The 24,706-nt window shown below is 57.1% G+C and overlaps 7 protein-coding genes across 7 annotated transcripts; 3 read left to right on the top strand and 4 right to left on the bottom strand.

Moving 5' to 3' along the window:
- Positions 1-1,531: 1,531 nt before the first annotated feature.
- Positions 1,532-2,783, top strand: DCS_06587 (uncharacterized protein; the record flags this gene model as incomplete). Its single annotated transcript, XM_040803875.1, has 2 exons — positions 1,532-1,931; positions 2,083-2,783. 2 exons carry the CDS (start codon positions 1,532-1,534, stop codon positions 2,781-2,783), a joined length of 1,101 nt encoding a protein of 366 aa, XP_040653979.1.
- A 541-nt stretch (positions 2,784-3,324) lies between these two features.
- DCS_06588 (Lysine-specific demethylase 4B) lies at positions 3,325-5,517 on the bottom strand (the record flags this gene model as incomplete). Its single annotated transcript, XM_040803876.1, has 1 exon — positions 3,325-5,517. The coding sequence occupies one exon, from the start codon at positions 5,515-5,517 to the stop codon at positions 3,325-3,327; it is 2,193 nt and encodes a 730-aa protein (XP_040653980.1).
- A 3,133-nt stretch (positions 5,518-8,650) lies between these two features.
- On the bottom strand, positions 8,651-11,472 carry DCS_06589 (cell polarity protein; the record flags this gene model as incomplete). The annotated part of the gene is made up of 2 exons (XM_040803877.1): positions 8,651-10,402; positions 10,480-11,472. The coding sequence occupies 2 exons, from the start codon at positions 11,470-11,472 to the stop codon at positions 8,651-8,653; spliced, it is 2,745 nt and encodes a 914-aa protein (XP_040653981.1).
- Positions 11,473-14,398: 2,926 nt separating this feature from the next.
- Positions 14,399-15,221, bottom strand: DCS_06590 (protein SSU72; the record flags this gene model as incomplete). Its single annotated transcript, XM_040803878.1, has 2 exons — positions 14,399-15,056; positions 15,112-15,221. 2 exons carry the CDS (start codon positions 15,219-15,221, stop codon positions 14,399-14,401), a joined length of 768 nt encoding a protein of 255 aa, XP_040653982.1.
- Positions 15,222-16,745: 1,524 nt separating this feature from the next.
- On the top strand, positions 16,746-18,284 carry DCS_06591 (uncharacterized protein; the record flags this gene model as incomplete). The annotated part of the gene is made up of 1 exon (XM_040803879.1): positions 16,746-18,284. One exon carries the CDS (start codon positions 16,746-16,748, stop codon positions 18,282-18,284), a length of 1,539 nt encoding a protein of 512 aa, XP_040653983.1.
- A 1,449-nt stretch (positions 18,285-19,733) lies between these two features.
- Positions 19,734-20,899, top strand: DCS_06592 (putative cytochrome-b5 reductase, mitochondrial outer membrane form; the record flags this gene model as incomplete). Its single annotated transcript, XM_040803880.1, has 3 exons — positions 19,734-19,778; positions 19,894-20,266; positions 20,331-20,899. The coding sequence occupies 3 exons, from the start codon at positions 19,734-19,736 to the stop codon at positions 20,897-20,899; spliced, it is 987 nt and encodes a 328-aa protein (XP_040653984.1).
- A 467-nt stretch (positions 20,900-21,366) lies between these two features.
- Positions 21,367-23,921, bottom strand: DCS_06593 (uncharacterized protein; the record flags this gene model as incomplete). Its single annotated transcript, XM_040803881.1, has 4 exons — positions 21,367-21,479; positions 21,541-22,925; positions 22,994-23,538; positions 23,601-23,921. 4 exons carry the CDS (start codon positions 23,919-23,921, stop codon positions 21,367-21,369), a joined length of 2,364 nt encoding a protein of 787 aa, XP_040653985.1.
- Between the last annotated feature and the right edge of the window lie 785 nt (positions 23,922-24,706).

The following is a 24,706-nucleotide window of genomic DNA, read 5'->3' on the forward strand; positions in this document are numbered from 1 at the left end:
TGATGGAAGGCAGAGGTGCGCGGCGGCAGCGGCGTACGTACGAGCGCGACACGGCTCGCACCGCCGCGCAACAAAGGACGCGAGGAAGCAGGGTCGGGATACCGAGGTGCTTGGTGGTCGCGGCCACGGTGCGGTCGCTGCGTTGCTTACGGGGTTTGTGTGTACAGTATACTAGTCGCCACTGACAAGATGTTGGAACATGTCGGATTCATGCTTGCCAACTTTGGTCGGCCGGTGTTTGTTGAGGCGAGGTATGAGCACAAGCACGGTCTTTGGATGGAGTGTGTTGTACATGCAAGCAAGTACTTAAGTATACTGTATACTGTAAAGTGTAAGTACTCCGGAGAGTGTACAAGTATGGCCGCAAGTTGTGCAAGTAAAGTACATGTACAGTATTGAACCTCCTTGTTCATGCACCATGTACTTATTAATACTGCTTCAAGTACTCCGTACTCGGTACTTATAATGCAAGTACAAGTACAGTACGGAGTACGGAGTCCTGCGGGTGTAGGTGCTGATACCAGGAGTACAATGCACTGTAAATACAGTACTTGTAGGATACGAGGTCATGCTCCCTGAACGACATTGAATGCATAGCGGTCGGCGTATGGGCATGCATAAATCGCTGGTTGCCCTCATCCCATTCGTGCGCACATCTTTTGCAGTAATATAAGAGCAATTACTTGCATGCTCTAGCAATCTGCAACTACTCCGTAATACTTGCTGGTAATCAATTACATCGCACTCACACACACACACACACACACACACACACACAGACGCACATGCATGTGCTCTGTACGCTGTGTATACTTGACCTGCATGCAACCACGGAGTACGAGTGTCCAAGTACCGACGACGTACATTAATTTTTTTGCATTGCACATGTACATGTACGAGTACAACACTTGCTTACAGTGCTTACAGGTACAGTACTGTACAAGCACAACGCAATGCAGTATGAGCACAGAGGTGAGTGTAAGTACGGAGAATAACTAGCAGTAATTAATATTGCATGTACTCTGTCTCTGTACTCGGCCCCACGAACATGAATCGACAGCGGGTGGGGCGGTCGGTGGAACGCGGTCCAGAAAAATGAAAAGAAACATGGCGCGAAGAGGACGAATGAATGATTTTGTTGTTCCTGGCTAGAACTACAGAGTACAGTACTTGAAAGTATTAGTAGGGTACAAGTATTAATTACTGTAGGAAAGCAGGTACCAAGGTCCATCATTGGACTTCGGTGTACATGTAAGTAAGTACGTGTACTGTAAATGAAGTAATACAGTAGATGCATGTACTTGTAGGTGTCCTGTTACTGCACCCTGCCCTTGCATGTACTGTTCTGTAGGTCTTCGGTCCTAGCTTTTCGGCCGTTGGCTCTCACCTCACTCCCTCCCTTCCTGCATACTGCACTGTATTAGAATACTGTAGGTCGACATCGACGCGTATCGCTCGCACTCCCCGTCGTCGCCAAGCAAACAAGCAAGCAAGGAGCATCACGACCGCCGCCGCCATCGCCACCGCCGCCATGCTTGCGTCCGCCGTGCTTTCGGCCCTCGTGCTCGGCGCCAGCGTCGGCGTCGAGGCCCAGCTCCACGAGAACGAGGAGCGAGTCGATCCAATACTGCCTTGGATCGCCGTCGACGACGAGGGCCAGCCGTCGACGACCTACTCACCCACGGTGACGACGATCGACGGCACGCCCACGCCCGTCAACGGCGCCCCTCACGACCTCACCGCCTCCGTCTACACCTGGACCACCTGGGGCCACATCACGACGAGCACGGGCGAACCGCCGAACCCGACGGCCACCAAGGCGGGCTCGCTCGAGGGTGCCTTCTCCCGCTGCTACAACCTCGACGGTCCCTTCGCGCCCTTTTGCCGGCCCGACATCAACTCGACCCTGCTGACGGGCAACACGTACTACAGTAAGTAATCGTCGGCTGCGGCAACCCCCTGCTCCGGTGACGCGGACGGCCAAGAACGGTGGACGGTCATTCGAGCCCTGGCGGCGACGTCCCATTGACTTGACGGCATGCGAGACGCAACCGCTAACGACGCTGTGAACCACCTCTCCAGTCACCTGGGACCCCGACTACTACAACCGCACCGGCCTCGCCGGAAAGACGAACGCGACGACGGTCGAGATCTCGGTCCGCCTCGACTACCTCAACACCTCGTCCAACGAGATGCTCAAGCTCGACACCTCCGACCGCGTTCCCGCTCGCTGGGGCTTCTGGCCCTTCAAGCTCGAGAACGACCACCTCAAGGGCAAGCGCGTCAACAACGTCACCATCACCCTCCTCAGCTCCATCATGGGCTCCGTCGAGAAGAACAAGTCGGTGGCCCTCCCCGTCTCCCTCACCGCCCCCGGTCTCGACCACACGACCCCGACCAAGGTGCCGTCTGGCGGCGCCCTCGTCATCGCCCTGCCCATCGTGCTCGGCGCCATCGCCCTCATCGTCATCGGCCTCTTCCTCTGGCACCGCAAGACGCGCCGCATCCAGCTCGGCAACATCATGAGCCGCTCGCGCCACGGATACAACGGTCACAAGCACAGGTCCCTCTTCCGACGCCAAGGCAAGGACGAAGGCATCCCGCTCGACTCGTCCCCGCCGCCCGTCGACTATCACGACCTCCCCGAGCAACCGCGACGAGACAGCGACGCCCTCGGCAGCCTGGCCAGCAGCCCCGACCGGGCCATCTTTGACCAGGACCAAGAAAGAAATGCCTTCCGAGAAGAAGTCGCGCGCCAGGACCGGATGAGACGTCATGAATGAGTCGTTCGTGGTAGAACGATCGACCATCTTCGGTGGAGCCATGCACGGGGATCATGTTGGATAACCGGGCGACAGGCCATGACTTGCTGCTGCGACGGAGTGACAAAAGTACGCGAGCTTTGCGTGCATGTAAAAGTACAACACCTGGGGTAGGTGGAGCATGGTTCCGATGCCGACCGTCAGTCGAGGTCGCCGCCGGTAATGTATGTGCATTAATATTCGCCGCGAGGGAATGTCCGATCCAGAACATGGCCAACCGGGGGCTCTTCTACTTGCCCAGGCCTGCACAAAATGTTCCCCGTTCCCCCGAGAGCAGGCACCGTGTGTGTGTGGTATGGATGGATGGACCGGGCGATGCATCGTCCTGAACGAATGTTGATGATCGGGAATGCCGCAGCGAAAGGGAAGGACACGGGTCTTCGAGCAGTCGATCAACTCTGGAACCTCTGTCGTCGTCCCCCAAACACGATTCTTGCAAGCGTTGTCTTGGCGCAACAATGTCGCACCCTGCTCCTCATGCCGTAGTCCCTCGCACACTCATTCATACCGGATAGCATTCATCCATTCGCTTCATTCGCTTCGTACCCCATTCCTCGCCGCAGGCGCCAAACTCCGACGAAGGCACTGCTCCGTCTCTGCCGTCTCCCGGTTCGTCGCGAGGTCGTTTGTTCGCGACGGCTGGCTCTGGCACGACGACGGCTTCGATTCCGGTTCCGTAGGCGCGACACAAATCCAGCCTCTCCTCGCCTTCCCCGACGAGCCGCATCAGCGCCTCGGGGATGGCCGTGACGAGCTTGCATCTCTCGTCGCACGGCTGATACGAATGAGCATCCCAGTTGGCGTCGGCGTAGTTCTTGGCCTCGGCGATGGTGTAGCCGGTGCTGAAACCCTCGTGGTACGCGTCCGGTAGGATGACGACCGTCTCGCCGGGCCGCTGGTCGACGAGACGATACGGGATCCCGAGCTTGTCCAGCTTGTCGGGGAAGACGAACTCGGCACGGTGGCGCATGAACTGCGAACAACCCTGTCCCCGGCCGAGGGCCTTCTCGGCGACGTCGACGGCCGTGGCGGGGACGACGATCCAGATCTTGCGACCCTTGTACAGATGGTTGAGGGAAGCGAGTCGAAAGTCCTCGGCGTGAATCTGAAAGGTCGCGCCAAAGTGCGAGCCGCTCTCGTAAACGTAGGGCGTGTGGATGCCCGGGATGATGGCTTTCGTCCAGTCGAGCTTGTCTCCCTTGAGCGGATGAATCGGGCTCCTCTCCGGGATTCCGGCCGCGCGCCTCTGCTCCGCCGTCCAGGCGGGGACGTCGACCCTGTACCGGACGCTTCTCATCTGCCTATCCTTGCTGGCCCGGAAAATCTTCCTGAGCTGCTTGATGGCCGCGTCCACGCTGGTGGAGAAGTCGGGATCCGGGTTGGAGGAGCAAAACTGGCCATTGGACGGCACGGTGCTGACCTGCCAGAAGGTCGTCTTCCTGATCTGCTTTATTCTGTACGCGTTCGCCGCCTCTTTCACCACCGCTTTTCTCGGGAGCTCATCGCGCAGGCATTCGGGGATGGAGACTTTGAAGCAGCCGTCGCGGTCGGCGCCGAGCTCCCTGGCGTAGGCGAGCACGGTGGTGAAGTTTTGCCATTGAGCCTTGGTTGGCTTGAGTCGCAGTATGCGGTGGCCGTGGACGTCGTCGTAGTCGTGGTCAATGTGCTCACGGCTGCGCGACTCGGCTTGCAGGTCCTTGAAAACACGCTCGCCCTCGTCGATGGCAGGCATCAGTGGACCTCGGTCCGGGAGAAGCGTTTGCGTCAAGGTGACATCTTTGCCTTGAAATCTACCGCCAGTTGAATGGCCAAGAGACGTCGGCGCTTTCAGCAACGAGGAGGTGGCGCGAGGCTCAGCAGCAGGAGGGTCGACTGTGGGAGGGTCGACGGTGGGAGGTCCGGCAATGAGAAATTCGGCAGCAGGAGGGTCGACTGCGGAAGGTCCGGCAACGAGAAATTCGGCAGCAGGAGGGTCGACCGTGAGTGTTCCGGCAGCGGGAAATTCGGCAACAGGAAGAGGCTCGGCGGCGGGAGGTCCGGCAGCGAGAAATTCGGCAGGAGGAAGTCCGGCAGCGAAAGGCGGTGCAGCAGGAGGATCGGCAGCAGGAGGGTCGGCAGCAGGAGGGTCGGCAGCAGGAGGGTCGGCAGCAGGAGGTTCGACAGAAGCCGGCTCGATAGCAAGGGTTTCGACGAGGAGAGGCTCGGCAGCGGGGTTGAATTCGGCAACAGGAGGTCCGGCAGTAGGAGGTTCGACAGAAGCCGGCTCGACAGCAGCAGGCTCGAGAGGCTCGGCGGTTGGTCTCGCGTCCTCGGGGCCCACGAACGCTTCACTGCGGGGGGGAGGCGGCACATCGGGCAGCTCGGCGGTTATCCTTTCCGATGCGGCGTAGCTGCTCGACTCCGGCTCGGGGGAAACTGCGGAAGCACGCACCGGTTCGGACTGATGACGGTGAAGAAGAGGACGAGGTGGTGAAAGAGTGTACGTGGGTGCATCCGGGGTGATGTCTCTTTCTGACGTCGACCAACTCTCGATTTTTTGTTCGAGGGCCATCGGAATCGACGCCTGGTCGGCCTGCAGGCTGGAGTCGTCGATAGGGAGTGGAATATGACGTATCATGTTCGCTTCATCACTGCCGATGGGAAACCTGTCACCGCCGACCATGTTCCCACCGTCGCCATGGTACGGCGTCTCCATGGCTTCGAACAACCGAGCGCGTTCAGTCCGACTCGTCCGCTGCGTTTGAACAGAATGACCTGAACGTCAACGTTTCTTCTCTACAGTCGTCAATGTCCGTCCGTAAGTCCCCGCAACACTCGTCGTACAATTACACTCAAAAAGAGACGAGGAAATGATGGGAGAAAAAGCGACAAGGGACAGGAGACAGGAGAGGAGGGGTGAGCAGAGGGGCGAAAGCAGGCGACGGGGAATATCACCGCCGAACCCGACAAAGCAGTGACGACAAAGAGCGTCGAGGCCTTTGGGGAGAGCGCCGAAGAAATGAAGCGGAACAGGGGTGCCGGACAGGGGTCGACGGTTAGGGCCGAGGTAGGGGGTTCGCAGAACGGGGCGAGAACAGGGTGAGAAGCGACAGTCCTAGGCCGAGCCGGGCAACCAAGAGGCAATCGAGCGGCGATCGAGAGAAAATCTACTCGGTGGAGGCGATCAGTCAACCGATGCGGCCGATGGCTCCGCGCCTACCTCGTAGCCAAGATGAAGGGCGAAGATGGAATACAGATTGTGATGTCGTGGAGGTGAGGGGATCGTCCTCGATGAGACATGGCGTGAGGCGGGCGCAATGGAATTGAAGAGACGGACGGATGGATGGATGGGTGGATGGATGGAAAGGGAAAGGCATGTCGTCGTCGGTCCAAGACTAGACATATTTTAGGCGCAGATGGATGTGCATGTTACTGCGGGTGGTGGTGATAGATGGTGGTAAGTAAGTAGACAGGTGTCCGACCAGCTGGTACCCCCCCCTTGTCGTCGACATCGGGACCCATGCAGGCCTGCCGAGACCAGAATCGCGGGGGCGGATCGGGTTTGGACTAGCAGTACCGAGACAAGTACCGCCCTTGTAAGTACTTGCAAGCCTTGTACTTGCAAGCCTTGTACTTGCAAGCCTTGTCCTTGCAAGCCTTGTCATTACAAGCCTTGTACTTACAAGCCTTGTACTTACAAGCCTTGTACCCCGAACGCCGGCGGCACGCATTCACCCACCATACGCCGTACCTTACACTTCAATATTCCGCCATGTGCGCTGTGCTAGGATGCAATTAGGCAGCGCGGTATGTACATTCGCCGTAGGTTACTCCATCGCAGTGCCCATCTCTTCATTCGCTTCTCGCCCGCCTTCCCCTTCGCCTCCTCCTGTGCTCGGTGCTCGGCTCTCCCAGAGGTACTCGGCAACCACGAACACATCATCCAATGCACACCTATATGAGCTGCGTGCGCGAGCAGACGCTTGCACCCATGCGCTTCCATGCGCACGCGGTCTCTTGTTTTAAGCTGCTCATCCACCAATGGCCGGTATGCCATCCCGACATTGCTTCCATCCGTATGTGCAGGGCCACTATCGTTTGTGCGTACAGTACATGTAAAATACCCGAAAATATAGCTTTGAGCTAGCATCGCCTCTAGTGCCCTCGCTCCAAGTGTTCTAGGTAGTCACCATCACCTGAGGGCACGGTGCTTGCCTAGCTGCAAACGGAAACTTGATCAACGGATACAAAGGGCAGACAAAGGGCAGATGCTGTTTTGGATGCTGCGGCGGCCATTGTGCTGGACTTGTCGACCCTTGCCCCTATTTCTAATCCCTCGAGCGTTCCACCACCATATGAGCTGCGAGCGTTGTGCGCGTGTAGCACGAGCACAAGCGGGAGCAAAGCGGCTGGTGCGGTGCGGCCAATGGATCATTCGGCACATGTTCTAGCACAAGGACTAACTAGTGCGCGTAGTGTTTGGAGCGCAAGTGCTGCAAGCACAAGGTTGTGCTAGACCGTGACTAGTCCCCCCCTGGTAGCGCCTGTGGCTTCTGGCACGTGTTCCGAACTGCCAGGGAAGAATGGGCAGTGGATTGGTCCCGGTGCAAGGCTCGATCAAAGTACCTACTTACGGAGCACTTTCTCACCTGCTTTACGGAGTACAACTACTTGCACATGTACAGTACAGTACAGTAGTTGTGCAGTATCCCGTAGGGTACCTGCATTGATATCGCCAAGCAATCTTGGCGTCTGTACTGTACAGAGTGCAGAGTACAACTACAGTACCGTAGAGTGCTCCACACAAGTGCGCTGGACAGGTACCTCCAGTACAACTACAGTACCGTAAGGCTCCGCACAAGTGCGCTGGACAGGTACCTTCAGTACAACGACAGTACTTACAAGCAAGCAATAACGTGGATGAGTATCCGTACGGTACGGAGTATTACATGTACAGTGCTCCGTACAATCGTTGGAGAACATTCGCTGTAGTAATACCGAGTACTAGTTGCACGCAAGTGCATGTGCTTGTACCCGGAATCAATGCTCAAAGGAGGCGGCAAACCGTGCAAGTTCGGACAACAGTAGAACCAGCTTCCGCCCCCGGAAAATGGGACAAGTCGCCAGCCACCTCGCAATCTTCACATGCCGGTTCCTCGATTTCCTCCTCATTGTGCTTCTCTTCCTTCTCTTCAACCCTGCTTTTCCAAGTAAGTACCTCGGTTACGATGATTCCAGAGCGCTCGTCCCTGTTGTTCAGACGAAACCACCGGAGCCGCTTTCAACCCCCCCTCAAGCCCCCAACTGTTCAGCCAAGTACGAGCACCATACTGCATGGCATGCATGCATCTCACAAACGTGCAATTTTGCTCCTCGAATGCGACGCGAGTTGTGACGATCGTGCTGTACACGGCCCCCGAGAGATGAGGGTGCACAACCACCCGTCGACACAGGGCGCGGGACACAATTCGCATTCGGCTCGCCGGCCCTCGGAGCCGAGGCTCGACTTCTGCACGGTACTCTTGGTGCTACGAGAAGCAATGCTAAGAAATTCGAGCGTCCGCCCGTCTCCAACCGAGTCCTCCTCCACGCTCCCTCCGAGCCTTCGTCAGCCGTGAAATGCACACTCCACCGCAAGTGCTGTTCCGTAAAAATGCGTCTAGAAAACATGGGGGTATCAAGCGGACATTCGTCGTCTGGTGACCGAGAAGCGAGGAAAGCAGATCGGTAATGTGATGATGATGATGATGCAGGCCATGGCGCTGCGCCGATGGCCGCGACGGTTGCCAGGGGCCGGCCGTCTCTCATGGCGCACCACGTCGCCCGCCTTGACGCGCGGCGGGCCGCCTTCACGAAAACTCGTCGGCGCCGCCCGCGGCCATGCTGTCCACGCGCTGCGCGAGCTCCTTCGTCTCGCGAACGATGCCGAACGCGATGGGCGGCAGCGTCTGCGCCCACCTGCGCCAATCGCCGTCGCCGGGGCCCTGGCCAAGGTTGACCAGGTCCTGTCCCCGCTCGCAGGCTTCGAGGATCTTCTTCTTGCCATCGTCCAGGCGAGTCACCAGCTGGCCATAGCCGTTGCCGCTTGTTTCGGCGACAACCTTGTCGACAGTTGCCCTGATCGACTCGACTTCGTTCATGATCGTCCTCATCGCAGCCCCGGCCCGGACGCAGCTCACGAGCCTCTGGACCCCGGAAACGAGCATGGCCGTCTGGTCGTCGAGGTAGATCTGCAGCACCGTCAGCCGTGTCGATGGCGTCGGAACCGCCGGGGACCCGTCGTCTCCGCGTACCTTGAGATCCTCGGCTCGGCTGTCCTTGTGCAGCATTTCGCCGTCAAGGCTCAAGTAGCCCCTGCCGTTCGCCAGACCGGCCGATCCGTTCGTGGGGTACGGGTCGACCGATTCTCGGGGTGAGCTGATCGGGCTGTACGCCGACGATTCGGCGCTCGCTCGGATGCCGCCGAGTCCCTGGAACGGCGGAGGCGGAGGCAGGGCGGGCTGGGTCGGCGTCTGCGTCGTTCGACGCGACGACATGGCGCCGGCCGACTCCACCGGCGTCGTCACCTCGTCGTCGTCCCACAGCTCCCCCCCCGACGTCGTCCGGATCTTGGCGAGCTGGAGAAGGTCGACGATGGCGGCGCATAGATGAGACGCGGCGGCGTCGAGGAGAGCGATGGGGGAGATGCCGGCGCCGGCGGCAAAGTTCTTGGATGCCGTGATGAGCGCGTTGGCCGTCGACGAAACCCGAGCCTTGAGCTTGGTCTGCTGCTGGACTTGCTCCTCGTGCCGAGGCGCGGCGTCGTCGAGGTCGCTGGTGATGCGACGCACGCTGACCACCACCATCTTCATGGCCTCCGTCACCTTGTCCGGCGACTCGGTTCGGGCGACGCGGAGCAGCTCGTCGATGGCCATCTGGAACTTCGTCACGTGCACGTCCTCGACGAGCCCGCTCTCCTCCAGGAAGCCTTTGTCTCGGACGCATTTGGCGACATCTTGGTCCATCGTCAGCCCGAGCGAGGACGAGCGGATGCTTCGAAGCTGCGTCTTGGCGCGCGCATATCGGTTTCTCCAGTCGCGGACGTCGCGCTCGAGCTGCTCGATTGTCCTTTCCATCTCGGCTTGCTTCTCGTACGTCGAGCCGCTCTGCTCCGACAGCTGCCTCATCTCCGTCAGGAACGCCTGGCCTTCTCGCCGAACCTCTTCCGTCACTTGCTGCTGCCGCCGTAGCGAATCGCGCAGCTCGTCGTTTTCCTTCTGGAGCTCCGGGTCCGGCACGCCGCCCTTGGGCGCTCGATTGAGTTCCGATATTTCGTCGCGAAGTCGCCGCGCTTCCTGCAGGTGCTCGTCGCGCACGCGGCTCAGCTCTTCCTTCATCGACCTGTTGAGCGTTTGCGCCTCCGCCAGCTTCTTCTCCAGCTTCAGTCGAGTGTTGCCCCACTCCTTCTTTTCGAGGATTGCCGCCGTGGCCCGTGCTCGTTCCATGTCCAGCATGCCGTTCATCTCGTCCTCCTTCCTCTTCATGTGATCTTCCATGCCGTCCAGCTTCCCGCGCAGATTCTTCAGCTGAGCTTGGTAGTCCTCGATGAGCTTCTTGTCCGCCTGTGAACGTTAGCCATCGCGCGGTGGCGCGTCCGGCCGGGGAGCCGAGGGAACCGGATGGCTGATCTGCCACTCACCTCCGACGTAGCACCGCCTCCCTGCATGCGGCCGCCGTCCCTGTCCAGGGCGATGCCGTCAAGCTCAAACGCAACGTCGTCGTCGTCGTCGTCGTCGTCCTCGACCATGGTGCTCTTGTTGGGGACGATGGTGTTGCTGTGATTCAGTTGCTTCGGCATCGGCCGCCCATGGTCGCCGCCGGCAAAGGTCGACGATGCTGGGATCCCGTAGCCGTCCCCCGGCAAAAGTCCGCGGGTGGAGCTGGAATCGGACGGTCTCCGTATCCGGCTTTGGCCCCGAGGCGGGAACATGTTGCCGTTCGCGGGGGTTCCCGTCCGGCTCATGGGGCCCGACATTGCGCTGCCGTCCCTGGAAATGTCGGCGGCGACGAAGTAGGGGAACCTGCGTTCGAGCTCGTGGAAGACATCCGAGGCGAGGTCTCGGAATCGGGGAGGCCCGAGGGACGACAGCCTTTGCCTGGCCTGGTTTCGCTTCGGGTGGAATGATTTTTCGGGTAGGAGATAGGTGGGCAGAGCGTTGAGCGCGTTCGGTGGTGCCCGCGCCGTGGCCTGGCGGCGCATCAACTCGTCGAAGACGTCGGTGCTGAGCTCGTAGAATTGCACCGTCGAGAGACGCAGGAGCTTGTCACGCGCCTTGTTGGGCTGCTGTCGGTTGCTGCTGTCGCGCGTGTGGAGGAAGGCCTTGAGGGTGACATAGTGCTCGTTCATGACGGACTCGTCCATGTCGCCACGGGTGCTGGCGCGGTTGCCTTCGCTTCGGGCGGAGTACATGGACGCCGGCGGCGACGGCCCTCCATTGCTTCGAGGCCCCGAGGGGAAGCCATTCATGTTCATGGTCCCGTTGGAGCCTCCCGAGTTCGGCGGGGAGACAAGGTTGCCGTGACCGTGGGGGTAATGACCGCCTTTTGAATGGATCCGGACAGAAGTTGATGACCACTCGCTTGCGCCTATCGAGACAGGAGAGAGCGGCGCATTGCGGCCTCCGACGCTCATGTTCGGGAGATAAAGTGGGGTGGGGGGGGGAGGCGAAATATGAATTCAGCCGCCCGTCGATACGTGTTTTGTGAGACGGCGGCTGGTGAGCCGTTGGGACGGGTGTGTCCTGGTGCCTGTTTGCCACGCAGTTGCTGCAGTCGCACAGGCTGCTGCTGCCCCCCTGTGGCTCACCCACCCAGAGCAGAGTCCAGTCTTGGAGGGGCTGGTGGCGTCTCCGGGGAGGTTACGAAGCAAGGCGTGCCCCGAGGAATTGCACCCGTACCCGTTTTGGCCTGGCAGCTTGGCGGGCCAGTTGATGACGATCTTCGACGATACGACGGATGTGCTCAGTTGCCGTGGCAGAGAGACGTTGTTGGATGGCAGGGTTCACCTGATGCCGGTGCGCACATGTATGGTATCCGTAGAGGAGGCCAGTTGCCAACTTTTCTTGCTTTGACTGTCCCTTGTCTGGCTCGTTGCGCTTGCTGGAGTTTTGGGAGCAAAACACGAGTAGGAGCGCAAGCACTAATAAGCGGTAGCCTGCTCGTGGTCTGCCAGTTGGCTGGGTACTAAGTACTCTAGGAGCCAAGTTAGCTGTGGCCTGCTGGTAGGCCATGGATCGGCGATAATTAGTGGGCATGAAACGACAGTGCGAAGACAAGGGGGGGGACTGTGTGGTCGTGTGCCAAACTGTGGACCATTTCCAGGGGCAAAACACGGTCAAACGTACTGCTGCTCTCGTACGAGCGGAAACCGAAAAGGACCGCGGTGCGTCTTCGCCTGCTCTGCTCGCTGGGGCAGAGAACACCAAGCCAGCCTGCTTCTGCTCGCAAGCACCGGCCAACGGTGACGCTGGAACAGGAGCGCTCGCTGAATGAGATTCCTTGCTCGTATTCGGTATAGGACGAGCGGGACGCGAGACAGAAAAAAAACCGGATGATCGATGGACGAATAACTGCTGGAATGCAAAGTCGAGGTGTGGTGAGGATGCAAATCACGAGCGAGTACTCCGTGTCGTATGCTGACTTTGGCGGTAAGAGCAGCTGGCAGGGATAGAAAGGGATGGCTTGAGGCGCTCCTAGCAACCGTCGTTCCTAACCTCGGATGTACCTTGCGTTAGTGTCGAGTAGTACCTTCCACACCACGGCCCTTGCTTCGCCGCCAGCAAGTACAACGCCCTTATAAGGTACGTCGTACAGGTACAGGTACTTTCAGGCTACTAGCACCGAATGCTAGTGCTCGTGCTTCTGTTCACTTGCCACTCGTTGGTGATGCATACTCCGCACTAGGGTGCGGATTGCTTACATCTCTAGTCCTTGTACTTAGTAGGATTCACTACTAGGTAGGTACTAGGTACAACGACTGGCAAATACCGCCGCCCTCACCACTGGGCACCTTACTAGGCACCTACTAAATGTCTGGTACCGTACGCACCGAGACTTGGGGCATTGCCATCGTCGTACAAGAACCCGTACGTAGAATATATCAATATTACTTTTGCCCACTCCTACGGAGTACTTGCATACAGTGTACACTCCTTTGCAAGTACACATTCGAGCGCATACAAGTACACATTCGAGCGCATACAGGTACACATTCGAGCGCTTACAAGTACACGGACCTACGCATGTACCAGTACTTGTATTCATGCACGCACATGAATGTAGTACTTGCCTGTAATTAAGTAAGTACTCGTGCTGGCGCAAGCGCCATTTCCAGGCCGCCCTGGGTGACCCATTCTGGTTTTCTCCACATGCCCCTTTCCTCCCCTCCTTTCAACAGGCGCGTAGGTGTACTCCATACTCTACAGTACATTTAAGTACATACGCAGGTAAGTACTGATAATCGCCGTATACTGGTGCTCCTGCACGTGCATGAACCTGCAATCGTGAACGTACTACTAGTGGTAGTTAAATAGGAACAAAGTAGGCGTAGTGCTAGTTCCCTAGTACTCGAAGGTGTACAGTACGCAAGCATTCTCGTCCTCGGACATGTACACGCAATGTAGCACTGACTACTACGTACTACGGAGTACTTAGTACCTACTATACTTAGTACCATAACCACCTGCACAAATGGAGAGCATGTGCGGAGAATTACAGTGCATGTACTCCGTACGGTACGTTGTATGACTCTGTACAGTATACCTACTACGTACTCCGTACAAGTAAGTACACCTAGGTATACTCCGTTATTGTAGGAGCATGGATCTCTCGCCCTGGTGTCAATGATCGTGTACAGGAAATACATCTGCCCCACAGCGGCGCGTGTTATTCACCCTGCACTGATCAATTGCCAAATCTTGAGCTCGCTTAGAAGCGCTCCACCTCAAAAAACCTGACAGGGTTCCCGAGTCTTGACTGGATCTGCTTGAGAGACTGGACTCCTGTAAGTACTTACTTACAACTGCAGTACAGAACCTAATAGTACTGTACTTACTTGCGTACAAGGACTCAAATACATAGCTACTAATGATGTACTGCAAGTACAGTACACCTTACTTGTACAGTACCGTACCTACTTAAGTACTGTCAGTAGCTGTACGGAGTACTCTACGGGGTATCATTACTCCGCACAGCACGTACTGTACAACTTAGTAATTACAGTACTCCGTACTCGCACACCTAATGCACGGTTCCTGTATTACTTGTACGCCAACAGGGTGCGAAGCCCGCATTGACTGGGTCCCTCGCTGTTCGTTCGCACAAACCTCGTCTTAAGCCTATCATGGACAGCGCGAATGGCCATTTCCATTAAGTATGCTTCCGTTTGCTTGCCTGAAGTGACGAGAGAAAAAGCATGCTGCTTGTGGGGACAACTGTTCCGACTGCTTTCCAGGGTCCATCAAAAATAATCGTCAACAGAGGCTGCGTAACTGTCCATCTCGTGCTGGCTCAACGCCCAAACAAAACGCTTGCTGTAATTCAATCGCACGAGAAGGACATCAAAACCAAGCCAGTGTCCATGTCGAAGGCAAGTTCGGCCATCGCTCCTGCCAGGCGCCGAGGATTTCGGGCACCCTCTCATCAAAGCTGGCGCGGCTCGCGGCGCCACCGCTATCAAATGCGGCCACTCCCACCGATTCCCGCTCCTCCGCCGCAGCTTCGTTCAACGAGTTGGCTAGGTCAAGAATGCCTTGGCCGCCGACATGAGCCTCCTCGTGGTTATCCTTGATATCGACGTTGATCACGTGAACGGGTCGATTAAGTGGCGAACCCCGGTTAAGAAGGTCATCAATGACGGCATCCCAACAGCGCTCTTCGCATGTGAAAACGACGTCAACGATGCCTCCTTCAGTGCCCTCGTACCCGCGGTCCTTGGAATGCTGCAGGCGGGGGACACCGATGGCCCAATCCTGCCACCTTTCCGGGCCCCATTTCACTTCCCTATTCCTATCCAACATGTTGAGGATGCCGTTGTTCTTGTACAACCGGGCATCCTTGGTCTCGAGTTCCTTGTACATGCTATCGTAGGAGGTCTTGTTGAACTGGTAAACGTTTGGCTGCGTGATGGTCGGTCCAGGCAACCGCACAAGCGATCCTGTGCCGAAGGATATGACGGGGTAGTTTGCTTGAGCAAGCCGTAGATGAGCTTCCATGGACCTATGAGGAATGGTGTCAATGCCGACGACCGGCGCGTGGGCACGAAAATACCAACCTATTCTGGTTGCTCGCACAGACGGTGCAGAATCTGAGCTTGAATGGACTCGGGCGCTCGTCCGTGCCATTTTTGGCAGGCGATACGGCTGCTCCGTTCGCGTGCTCCATCTTGAGTTCAAGCACCTATCCAGGAGAATGGGCCGAGGAGATCCGTGGTGCACGCTGGCTGGTGATGTGGAATTGCTATCAAGGGACTACCGCAAGGACGTGTTAATAGTCGGCAACCATAGTAGAGGCGAAACGACGAAATGAAGGAGTTCATGGATCAGAAAAAAGCGTATAATATATTGTTCTCAACAAGAGAGTTCAGACAGCTCCAATAAATAAAGCTCATCAGGATAGAAGGCGGGCATCATTCAACTCGCAAGCTGGCACGTACCTATCTCAACGGGAGGCCCAGCCTGGATAATCCGCATCAATGGCGTCAACTGTTTGGTTGTCGGGAAAAGCGTGCAGTGCCGATCGCAGCATCCTCGACTGCTAAGCTTGGTTTCATGTTTTGGGTGGTTGAGAAAAGCTCTCGTGCGGTGGAGGGGAGGAGTACATGTACTTAAGCCACAATGGGTAAAGGTCGGTATTTCTTCGGCCATACACTTTGTCTCCTGCACTAGTTCAGTGCGATCCGCAGTATCGTCCGGATTGCGTGTTATGGCAAGATCGCTTTCCATTTTATCCGCCATTAAGTTGACATGGACGTCATTTTTTTTAATCATCGCAAAGGGCAAGTACAGATGAGTAGTGAACAATCGCCTTGATTCTCACGTGCGCTCGATCCGCCATGTGTGAAGAATTCGTCACCTTTCCGTAGAATAAAAATTACTGTCAGCGTAAAAGGCTGAGACTTCATGAATAAATACATGAATTAATTACGTCCAAAAAGGACTATTTCAGATTAAATTTCTTATAAAATTATATCTTCTCGTCCGTTTTCGTTTGTGTTGAGTTCAAGCAATCGGAAATTGCTATTTTTATAATTTTGGTCATTATGTAAGTTTCCCTTAACGGCGTGCCGTGCACGGCCTAGGGTAGCACCACCCATGCCACTATAGAGTCGCCGTCTGCAACTTAACATCACCTCCTCTTCTGTTGCTCTCAACCCTTTCCACGTTTGCGATCGCACTCCAGCGACCCGCTCTCGTCACGTCAACTTGTCGCCTCCGCGGTTTTCGCTCGAGTGCTATCCGACACCTCCATCATCCCGTTGTCGCGGCTGATGTACGCTCGTTGCCTGCATCCCCCACCGCTCTCCTTCCCAGGTTAGGGTTCGAGGCAACCATCCCACCACATCCAGGAAACGTCATAATCACTCTCCCGACTGCGATCCACGACGATAATATCGACAACCCGTCTCCAAGATAGCGTGTGCAAACCTGGTTTGCCATTCTAGAACGTAGGCGGCCTTCGCATGCGCCCGACGAACTCCGGACGGCACTAACCCCCACCCTTCCCCCCTCTCTCTCCGCGGAGTTCTGTCCACTTGGGATTGCGATTCAACGCGGCGGGTGCCATTGGAACCCTCCGTACACCAAGGCCGGAGTCTCTTTTGTACGGGCCGGGCCGTCGCAAGCGGTTCAGCCAGAACCGGCCTCATCCGGAGACGTGTCGTCGCAAAGGGCGACGGCAACTGCGGCCATGAGTGAGACCCCATCGGAGCCTGCGACGTCGCCTGCTCTCGATGCTGCCACAACTGCGAAGGAAAGTCGCGCCGGCTTGTCACCGTTGATGACGTCTACGCCATCCGTGCAGAGCTACCTGCCGCCTCCCATGCCGCGGCATGTTTCCAAGGACAGGCTTTCACAATACTCCGCTACCTCCGCGCCATCGAGGTCACGACCGCAGTCGCATCTGGTCCCAGCCTATCCGTCAAGCCTTCCGTATGCTCAGGTGCGCGACTTTGCGTATCCGACGTCGCACCTTCTGCACTATGGCCCTCCGCTGGAACCGTCGGGTCCTCCTTCTGGTAGGTCCACTCCTGCGGACGAGACCAGCGGACTGCCCGAATCCCCGGCGTCGTGGGATTCCTGGAAGGTAGACGGATTCAACCGTGGCCACGATATCGAGCCCATCGAGTTCGGGGATGGGCCTCCGTATAGCGAGGATGAGGACCTGCAGAGCCCCGTAGTTGCGACGCGCCACCGGAGGCACAAGTCATCTTCGGCTTCCAACACTGTCGGCAGACCTCTGAGCGGGCGCAGTGACGATGCGCAGGGGTCGAGTTTCATGCGACGGTCCAACTACGACGACGAGAGAGGGTACTACGTCGGAACGTCTGGGGATGGCGCCGAGCGATACTACGTCAACCAAGGCGAGGAAGCAAACGGCCCAGGCGGGGAGGTCGTCACGTATCCGCCAGATCAGGCGCGGCGTCGACGGTCGTACCCGTACCCAGAACCGGTCAACAGCGGCGAGGGGTACGGATTGCCGGATTCCGGCTCTCCCTCATCGACCGAGTTCGAAAACGCGGACGAGTCTCGCTACTCGAGAGATTATCAATTCACCATCACGTCGCCAGATGAGGAGTTTCACGGAAAGGCAGTCGCCCTGTTCGACTTTGAAAGGGAAAACGAGAATGAGCTGCCATTGGTGGAAGGGCAAATCATATGGGTCTCATATCGCCACGGCCAGGGATGGCTTGTCGCGGAGGATCCCAAGACGCAGGAGAACGGGCTGGTCCCGGAGGAATACGTCCGGCTGCTGCGGGACATTGAAGGGGGCATGAACAGCCTCATCAGCCAGCCAGCGGAGGGCCCCATGTCTCCAAACGAAGCTGGAACGCCGACGCAGGCGGAGCATGGTGTCCAGGAGGGCCACCGGCACACCTCGAGCAATCCGACCAATGGATATCATCAGCCGGTCGTGTCCGTCTTCTCCACCTCCAGCAAGGACCTTAATCCGTACCCTACCGAGCAGCTCGGAATTCAGGCGGGCCAAACGCCGCCTCAAGTAATTCACTACCACGGTCAGAGGGGGGGCAGCCAGACCAGCACGCCCACGATGGCGCAGTACACCGACCCGGAAATCACGAGGAGCGACAGCCAGGATCTGGGCAGGAGAGGGGATCCAGAATCCCCAGTGAAATCCCCTATCAAGTCCCCGGTCAAGCATGTGTCAAGTCCAAAGGCGACAGGACCCAAACGCGATGTTGAAGCAGGCAAGGGCGTTGGCAGGTGAATGATTTCGCCAGCCTAATTCGGCCATGCCTATCGTCTACCACCCTGGCGTGTCGGTGACGACGCAATAGGTGGAGGGTGAAGCGTTGGCCCCGTGGCCTGCTGCCTGCCGCATCTACAGAAGGACGATTACAACCTATTCCAAGGGAGGTTCCTCCAGATGACGGCCATGAGTTGACCCAAGTCACGGGCCCCACTCGCCTGCGGAACATGCTGGTCGCTCTCCGTGCTCATGCCATGGTGTGGTGCGGCTGGAGTTTCAGCTGATCTCTACTACCGAAGCTGACTGCGGCTCGTGGACTCAACGTGACGCTTAAGTGTCGCGCCGGCGGAAACGAGATTCTTCGAGCGTCAAGCGGGGGCTTTGGAACAGAGGGCGATCCGACGAGGAGGAGGTTTGTGCGACGAATTGATGCACAATGGACAGGTTGAACCGAACGACCCGCCAAATCCCCTGCGCCTTGTTCCACGCAGCTTCCCGCACTTGCCTCGAATGGAAAGCATATATCGGAGGCAGGGAGGAGTGAAAGCGAACGGAAACACCAGTTCTCATCGATGGCACTGCCGAGGGTGGCGGGGAGAGAGTCTTGGAGTGGAAAGCGATGATACCGAAAGAAGGGCTCTTCGATGTTCATTGCCATTATGCCATTGTGCCAAAGCTTGGACACGCCGATGCTGTCGACTGTGCGAAGCCGCTGGCTCCCCTACACCATCATAACCCACCTCTTCAATTTCTGGGGCCATCGGCCTGCCAGACCAGCATAGATGTGGTATTCCCAGCTACTCAGGTATCCCAAAGGAAGGAGGTATGACGATGTTACGAATTGGCTTGTCGTCGGGTACATCGACAGCCGCACCGGATGGATATTATTCAGTTGTATATGATGCCAATTTGCGCAGGATCTCGCGGATATTTCGAAAGCGAGCAGCCTTGCGATCAACGATCGTTTTAACGAATTGAGTCCTTGCAGAAAGTATGAAGTTTTTTCCCCAGGTATTTGTTTAACACCTTTGCTCATACAGCATTCAGTTCGTGATGAATTGCGAGTGTTCTCGAGCCGTTGTCGATGATAGTGAGGCCTCCGTCCTGCACCAAGCTGGGCGTTTGTGTGAACATCGTGGTAACGACCTTTCATCCACATAATTCGTACTTGTGTGTACACATGATAGGCCTCCTCCCACTGGTGAAGTTTGTCAATACTTGGTATTGCGTGGTTGATGTTGCCATCGGGCGGCAAGCTGGCGTTCTCGTCACGTGATTATTTCGTCATGCATTGGATGCGTGGTTGACAAGCTGCTAGAGCTCCATGGTAGCTATGGCGTGACAAAAGCCGCAGCGCGTCTTCGTCCACCTCGTCAAACGTATCCCTGTTGCCCATCAGCACAACTTGTCCATTCCCTCAGCAAGCTTGCTTGGCCACTTTCCAGCCCAGTACATAATAAGCCTATGATGTTTGCTAGATCTGCATTCCGCGCGGCTCAGCCGTTGAGGACGGTACGTCTTGGTTGCCAGCTCCTACAAAACAACTCCTGTGCCACAGTGCAAAGACGCTTTCTTGTCTGGTTTGTCCTGGGGGCGAGTGATGCTGACGAATTCGGTACCAATCCAGTGCGTCCGCCACTATGCCACCGAATCTGCACCTAAGAGTGGCTCCAGCATGCTCCTCCCCGTTGCCGGCGCCGCCGCTGTTGCTGGCGCAGGATACTACTATTTTGCCGGCGGAGAAGGGGCCGTGGCCAAGGGCACGCAGGCGGCCGGCGCTGCCGTGAAACCAGCCTTCACTGGTGGTGATCAGGGCTTCGTATCACTGAAGCTGGCCGAGGTCGAGACCGTCAACCACAACACTAAGCGCTTCCGTTTCGAGCTTCCCGAGAGCGACCATGTGTCGGGCCTGCACATCGCCAGCGCCATCCTGACCAAGTTCAAGGGTCCCAACGATGAAAAGGCCACACTGCGACCCTACACTCCGATCAGCGATGAGGGTACGTTGCCCCTTTACCCGTCCGAGCCGCTCCGTTTGAGTGGATGCTGACGAAGCCGCTCCAGGCCAGCAAGGCTTCCTTGATCTCTTGGTCAAGAAGTACCCCGACGGCCCCATGAGCACCCACCTCCATAACATGGTTCCCGGCCAGCGGCTGGACTTTAAGGGACCGCTCCCCAAGTATGCCTGGTCCGAGAACAAGCACGAACACATCGGCCTCATCGCCGGCGGCACCGGCATTACTCCCATGTACCAGCTCCTGCGAACCATTTTCAACAACCCCAAGGAGAAAACCAAAGTCACGCTGGTGTTTGGAAATGTTACCGAAGATGACATCCTTCTGAAGAAGGAGCTTGCCGAGCTTGAAAACACCTACCCTCAGCGTTTCCGCGCCTTCTACGTGCTCGATAAAGCCCCCAAGGGTTGGACTGGCAACAGCGGCTTCATCACCAAGGACCTGCTGAAGACGGTGCTTCCCGAGTCCAAGAACGAGAACATTAAACTTTTCGTCTGTGGTCCTCCCGGCTTGATGAAGGCCATCTCCGGCAACAAGGTCAGCCCCAAGGACCAAGGCGAGCTCAGTGGTGCCCTGAAGGATCTTGGCTACTCGAAGGAGCAGGTGTACAAGTTCTAAGGGGTAGGTGGATGAAAAATGAAGTGTGAAATTACTCCTAGATGACATAGACACGGATTTAGCTACCGACACAGAGCACCACTGACAACCTTTGATACTCGTCATCGCAGCCAAGCCCGCCTGCGACAACAGGCCTTTTCTGCCTAAGCTGGCATGTATCCAAGTGAGCTACAACTATGTGTGTGAAGGGCGAATCTGTTCCAGACACCCGTCGACGACTTTGAATGCCGCTCTATCCACCAGCTTGAAGCGCATACCGTGCGAGCGTACTGGCGCCGACGACGCAACCCTGCACGTCTGTGGATGCGTTTGCTCAAGTCTACAAATGGACAATCTGTGTCACAGGCCCCCGTGGCCGAGATCATGCATATGCCATTCCAAAAGGTTGTCCAAAAAAATCGCTCACGTTCGCTCATGCCACCACACTCCTCCATGCCGTATGATTCCTCCCCTTCGTGGGACGTGGTTTAAGTAAGGCTCTTGATGGCCTTTCTGACGCAGCGGTCAATGATGCCCGCCCACTTGAGCCCATTGTTGTAATCTCCAGCGTCAATGCTCTCCATCAGTCCAGGGAACACGGCTAAGGGGTCGGCGCGTCAGCATGCGGCTAGAGTCGCAGGTTGGAACGTCCAAAAACTTACCGCCAGAGTAGCCAGTCCACAGACCCGGGGCAAATACGACATGCTTGAACCAGCTGCGGCTATCCAAGCCGCCCTCGAACAAAAAGTTTCGCTCCAGATACTTGTACTGCGTGTTCACGTTGGCAACGGTGATCCACAGCTTCACCTTGCCGATGATGTTCCACCACGGCAGGCCCTCCTCGAGCATGCGGTTTGCCCACGCAGCGCGCTCGTCAACTTTGGCAGCTTTCGTATGCAGGGCCGCAAGAGACTTGCGAATAGACGCGAGACTCTCCTGAAAGGCATCCGCGCTACCGGTTATGTTCTTGGCCGATACGGTAGCACGAACGGCGAAGACGTCATCGTCGGAGTTCGAATCCGTCGTGTCCTTGCGAGAGTTGAGAGAATCTTGGACCTTATCGAGGTATCCATCCAATGCATCGGCGTAATCTGTGGCGCCGAAAGGAATGACGATGCTGTTTGAAAGTTCGCCGAGCAAAACTCCGAGGACCTTGGCCATGGCCTCGTGATACTTGAAGCCCGGATCGCCAAACTCGTTCATCCAATGAAAGCTATCATAGTTGCTGTGGTACTGGTAGACAGGGCCACCTCGGGCGCTCTTGAAACCCATGTCGATGCTGGGGATGCCCGCAAAATCTTGGAAAGCAGTAAAATCGCTTCCGCTTCCCATGGTGCTGATCTTGCCATGCCACACATCGCCAACGGTTTGGCCAATGACAGTCTGGTTGGGGGATGGAACCAGTTTCGTCGCAGCGCGGAGGACCCGGTTGAGCAGAGGGGCAGCGGAGGCGGAGAAGTCGGGACCCGAGGTGCCGACGTCGACGTTGATGTACGCCACGTTGGCATGGGATAGCCAGGGGAGATACTCCTCGACCCATTCGGTGCTGCCCACGAGGCCATACTCCTCGCCATCCCAGCTGGCGAAAACGATGGTGCGAAGGGGTTTCCAGCCGGCCTCGACCGCCTTGCCGACACTGCGGACAACCTCGTTGAGCACAGCGGAGCCGCTGTTCGGGTCGGCGGCTCCGCCTGCGATCCAAGCGTCTCGGTGGTTTCCGACGATGATGACCTCGTTGGAAACGGTGCCGTTCACGATGCCGATGACATCCCATATGGGGGTCGTCGTGTAACTCTGCTCGTTGTACAGGTTAAGGACTAGGTTGTCGGGTGTCGGGCCAACGTGATAGTCGACTCCCTTGTATCCGAGGCCGAGGTTTCTCGTCCAGTACTTGTTCAGACTCGCGGCATCGGGGCCGTGGCCGTTGAGGGCCTTGAGGATGGGGATCGCATCGGCGTATGAGATGGGGATGGACGGGATCGAAGGTGTCGAATCATCGGCGGGGGCGCGAGGGGCACCAGGCTTCGACGGGTAACCGGGGGTCGTGCTGCACACGTACGCACGCCCGGTCAGTCAGCTGCGCAGCGAGGTGGATGATGATGAGCAGGCACTTACGGGTCGCCGGGCCGGATGCTAAGGTACTGGACACTTCCCCGCTGCACGCTGGTCGGGTTTCGTGCAGGGCCGTCAGGATAACTCTTGTGCCCTTTCTCCTCGGTCATCTCGCCGTCATCACCAGGGTCGCTGTAGATGATGGTGCCGACCATGCCGAGCTCCTGGGCTCGCTTCACCTTGAGCCCGCGAAAGATGCCGCCGTATCTGGCAACGGCAATCTTGCCCTCAAGGTGGATTCCGGCGCCGACCAAGTCCTCAAAATCCTGGTAGGTGCCATAGTTGACGTAGACAAACGGGGCGGTAACGTTTCCGCTGGCGGAGTAGCCATGGAAGGTTGGGACGCGAGAGGCGAGAGCCGTGGTGGGGTCTTGCTCCAGCACGTCCTCGGCGAGGGAAGCCTCGAAGGCGAGAGACCACGGAGCGTCCTTGCCGGATCTCTGGAGCAAAGAAAGCTTGTGATCGACGGGATAGTTGATGTAAACGTCATACGCCACGATGCTGGCATCAACACCCCAGTGCTGCCACTTGTCTCCCGTCCACTCGGCCTTGGATCGTGTCAGCGCGGCGCGGCGCGGACAAGCGGGGAGGAGGGGGGGATATGCCACACCTGCGAGTAATTCTTCCCGGCCAGGTGCGGCCCAGACGTGTAGTAGCTGCTCCATTCCTTGGCGGACTCGGCGGAGGGCGTGTTGAGAAGAATGGATCGCAGGGCCTCTTGGGTGATGGCCTTGGCGCCGTGACTGGAATGGCTGTGACGATGGCGAGGCGGCCACACGAACAATGCTTGAATGGCGAAGCAGATGAAGCCGCCGATGAGAACGCAGGTGCAAGCGATGGTGCAGAAGCGGCGTAACGTTTGGTGCGGATACCTCCTCCGGGGAGGCCCGACGCGAACCGTCTGGATGAGGGGCGTCGACTCGTTGACCATCTCGTCCGACGTCAAGTTGATGCCAGGAAACGAGTATGAATGATGGCCTATGGCCTATGGCTGATTGATGCTGATGCTGGGCTTTGCAGAAGCAACGCGTGATGCAGAAGCTGAGTCGTCAGCGGCGGCACCACTGACGCTGACGGGGCACCACCTGGCGGTGGCAGGTCCTGCCAGAACTTGGCCGTCAGAGTGGAGTGTTTGGATGAAGAGATCTGCTTCTCCAAGGGCTTGTACACGAACGATGCTATTACACAAGTCGTAAGAAGTTGGTATCAAGAGCGGAGAGGTTGAGAGGTTGCGGAATCGATGCCGAGTTGGTCAAGCTAGGAAGTACATGTATTATTACTTGCAATTGGACGTAAGCGTACGGAGTAACGCATGTACTTCCTGTACAGTACTTGGGAGGCACTGGTAGTGGCAAGGCCCCGCACCTCCGGGTTGTCACAATCCACCGGGAAGGGGTGGATCGTCCCGTCCAACATCGAGAATTAATATTACTTGTACTCACGTAAGTACTTTTGCATGTTCTTGCGAACCTGTACATGTAATAAGGAGTACATGCAAGTACCTACCTACCAAGTACAAATAAGTACACCGATAGGTGCTAATGCGCAGTCCTGTACGGAGTACGGAGAACTGTAGTCTGTACTCCGTACTCCGTACCACATACTTCTTTCTACTCCATATGCCCCTTTAAGTAAGTATTACTTACATTTCACTTTTCTGGCCTTGTACTCTGGCAGTAATTGACATTGGGCACGAATGAGCAATGCACCAACCAG

Source organism: Drechmeria coniospora, chromosome 03, assembly GCF_001625195.1.
Source record: "Drechmeria coniospora strain ARSEF 6962 chromosome 03, whole genome shotgun sequence".
Lineage (NCBI taxonomy): Eukaryota > Fungi > Ascomycota > Sordariomycetes > Hypocreales > Ophiocordycipitaceae > Drechmeria > Drechmeria coniospora.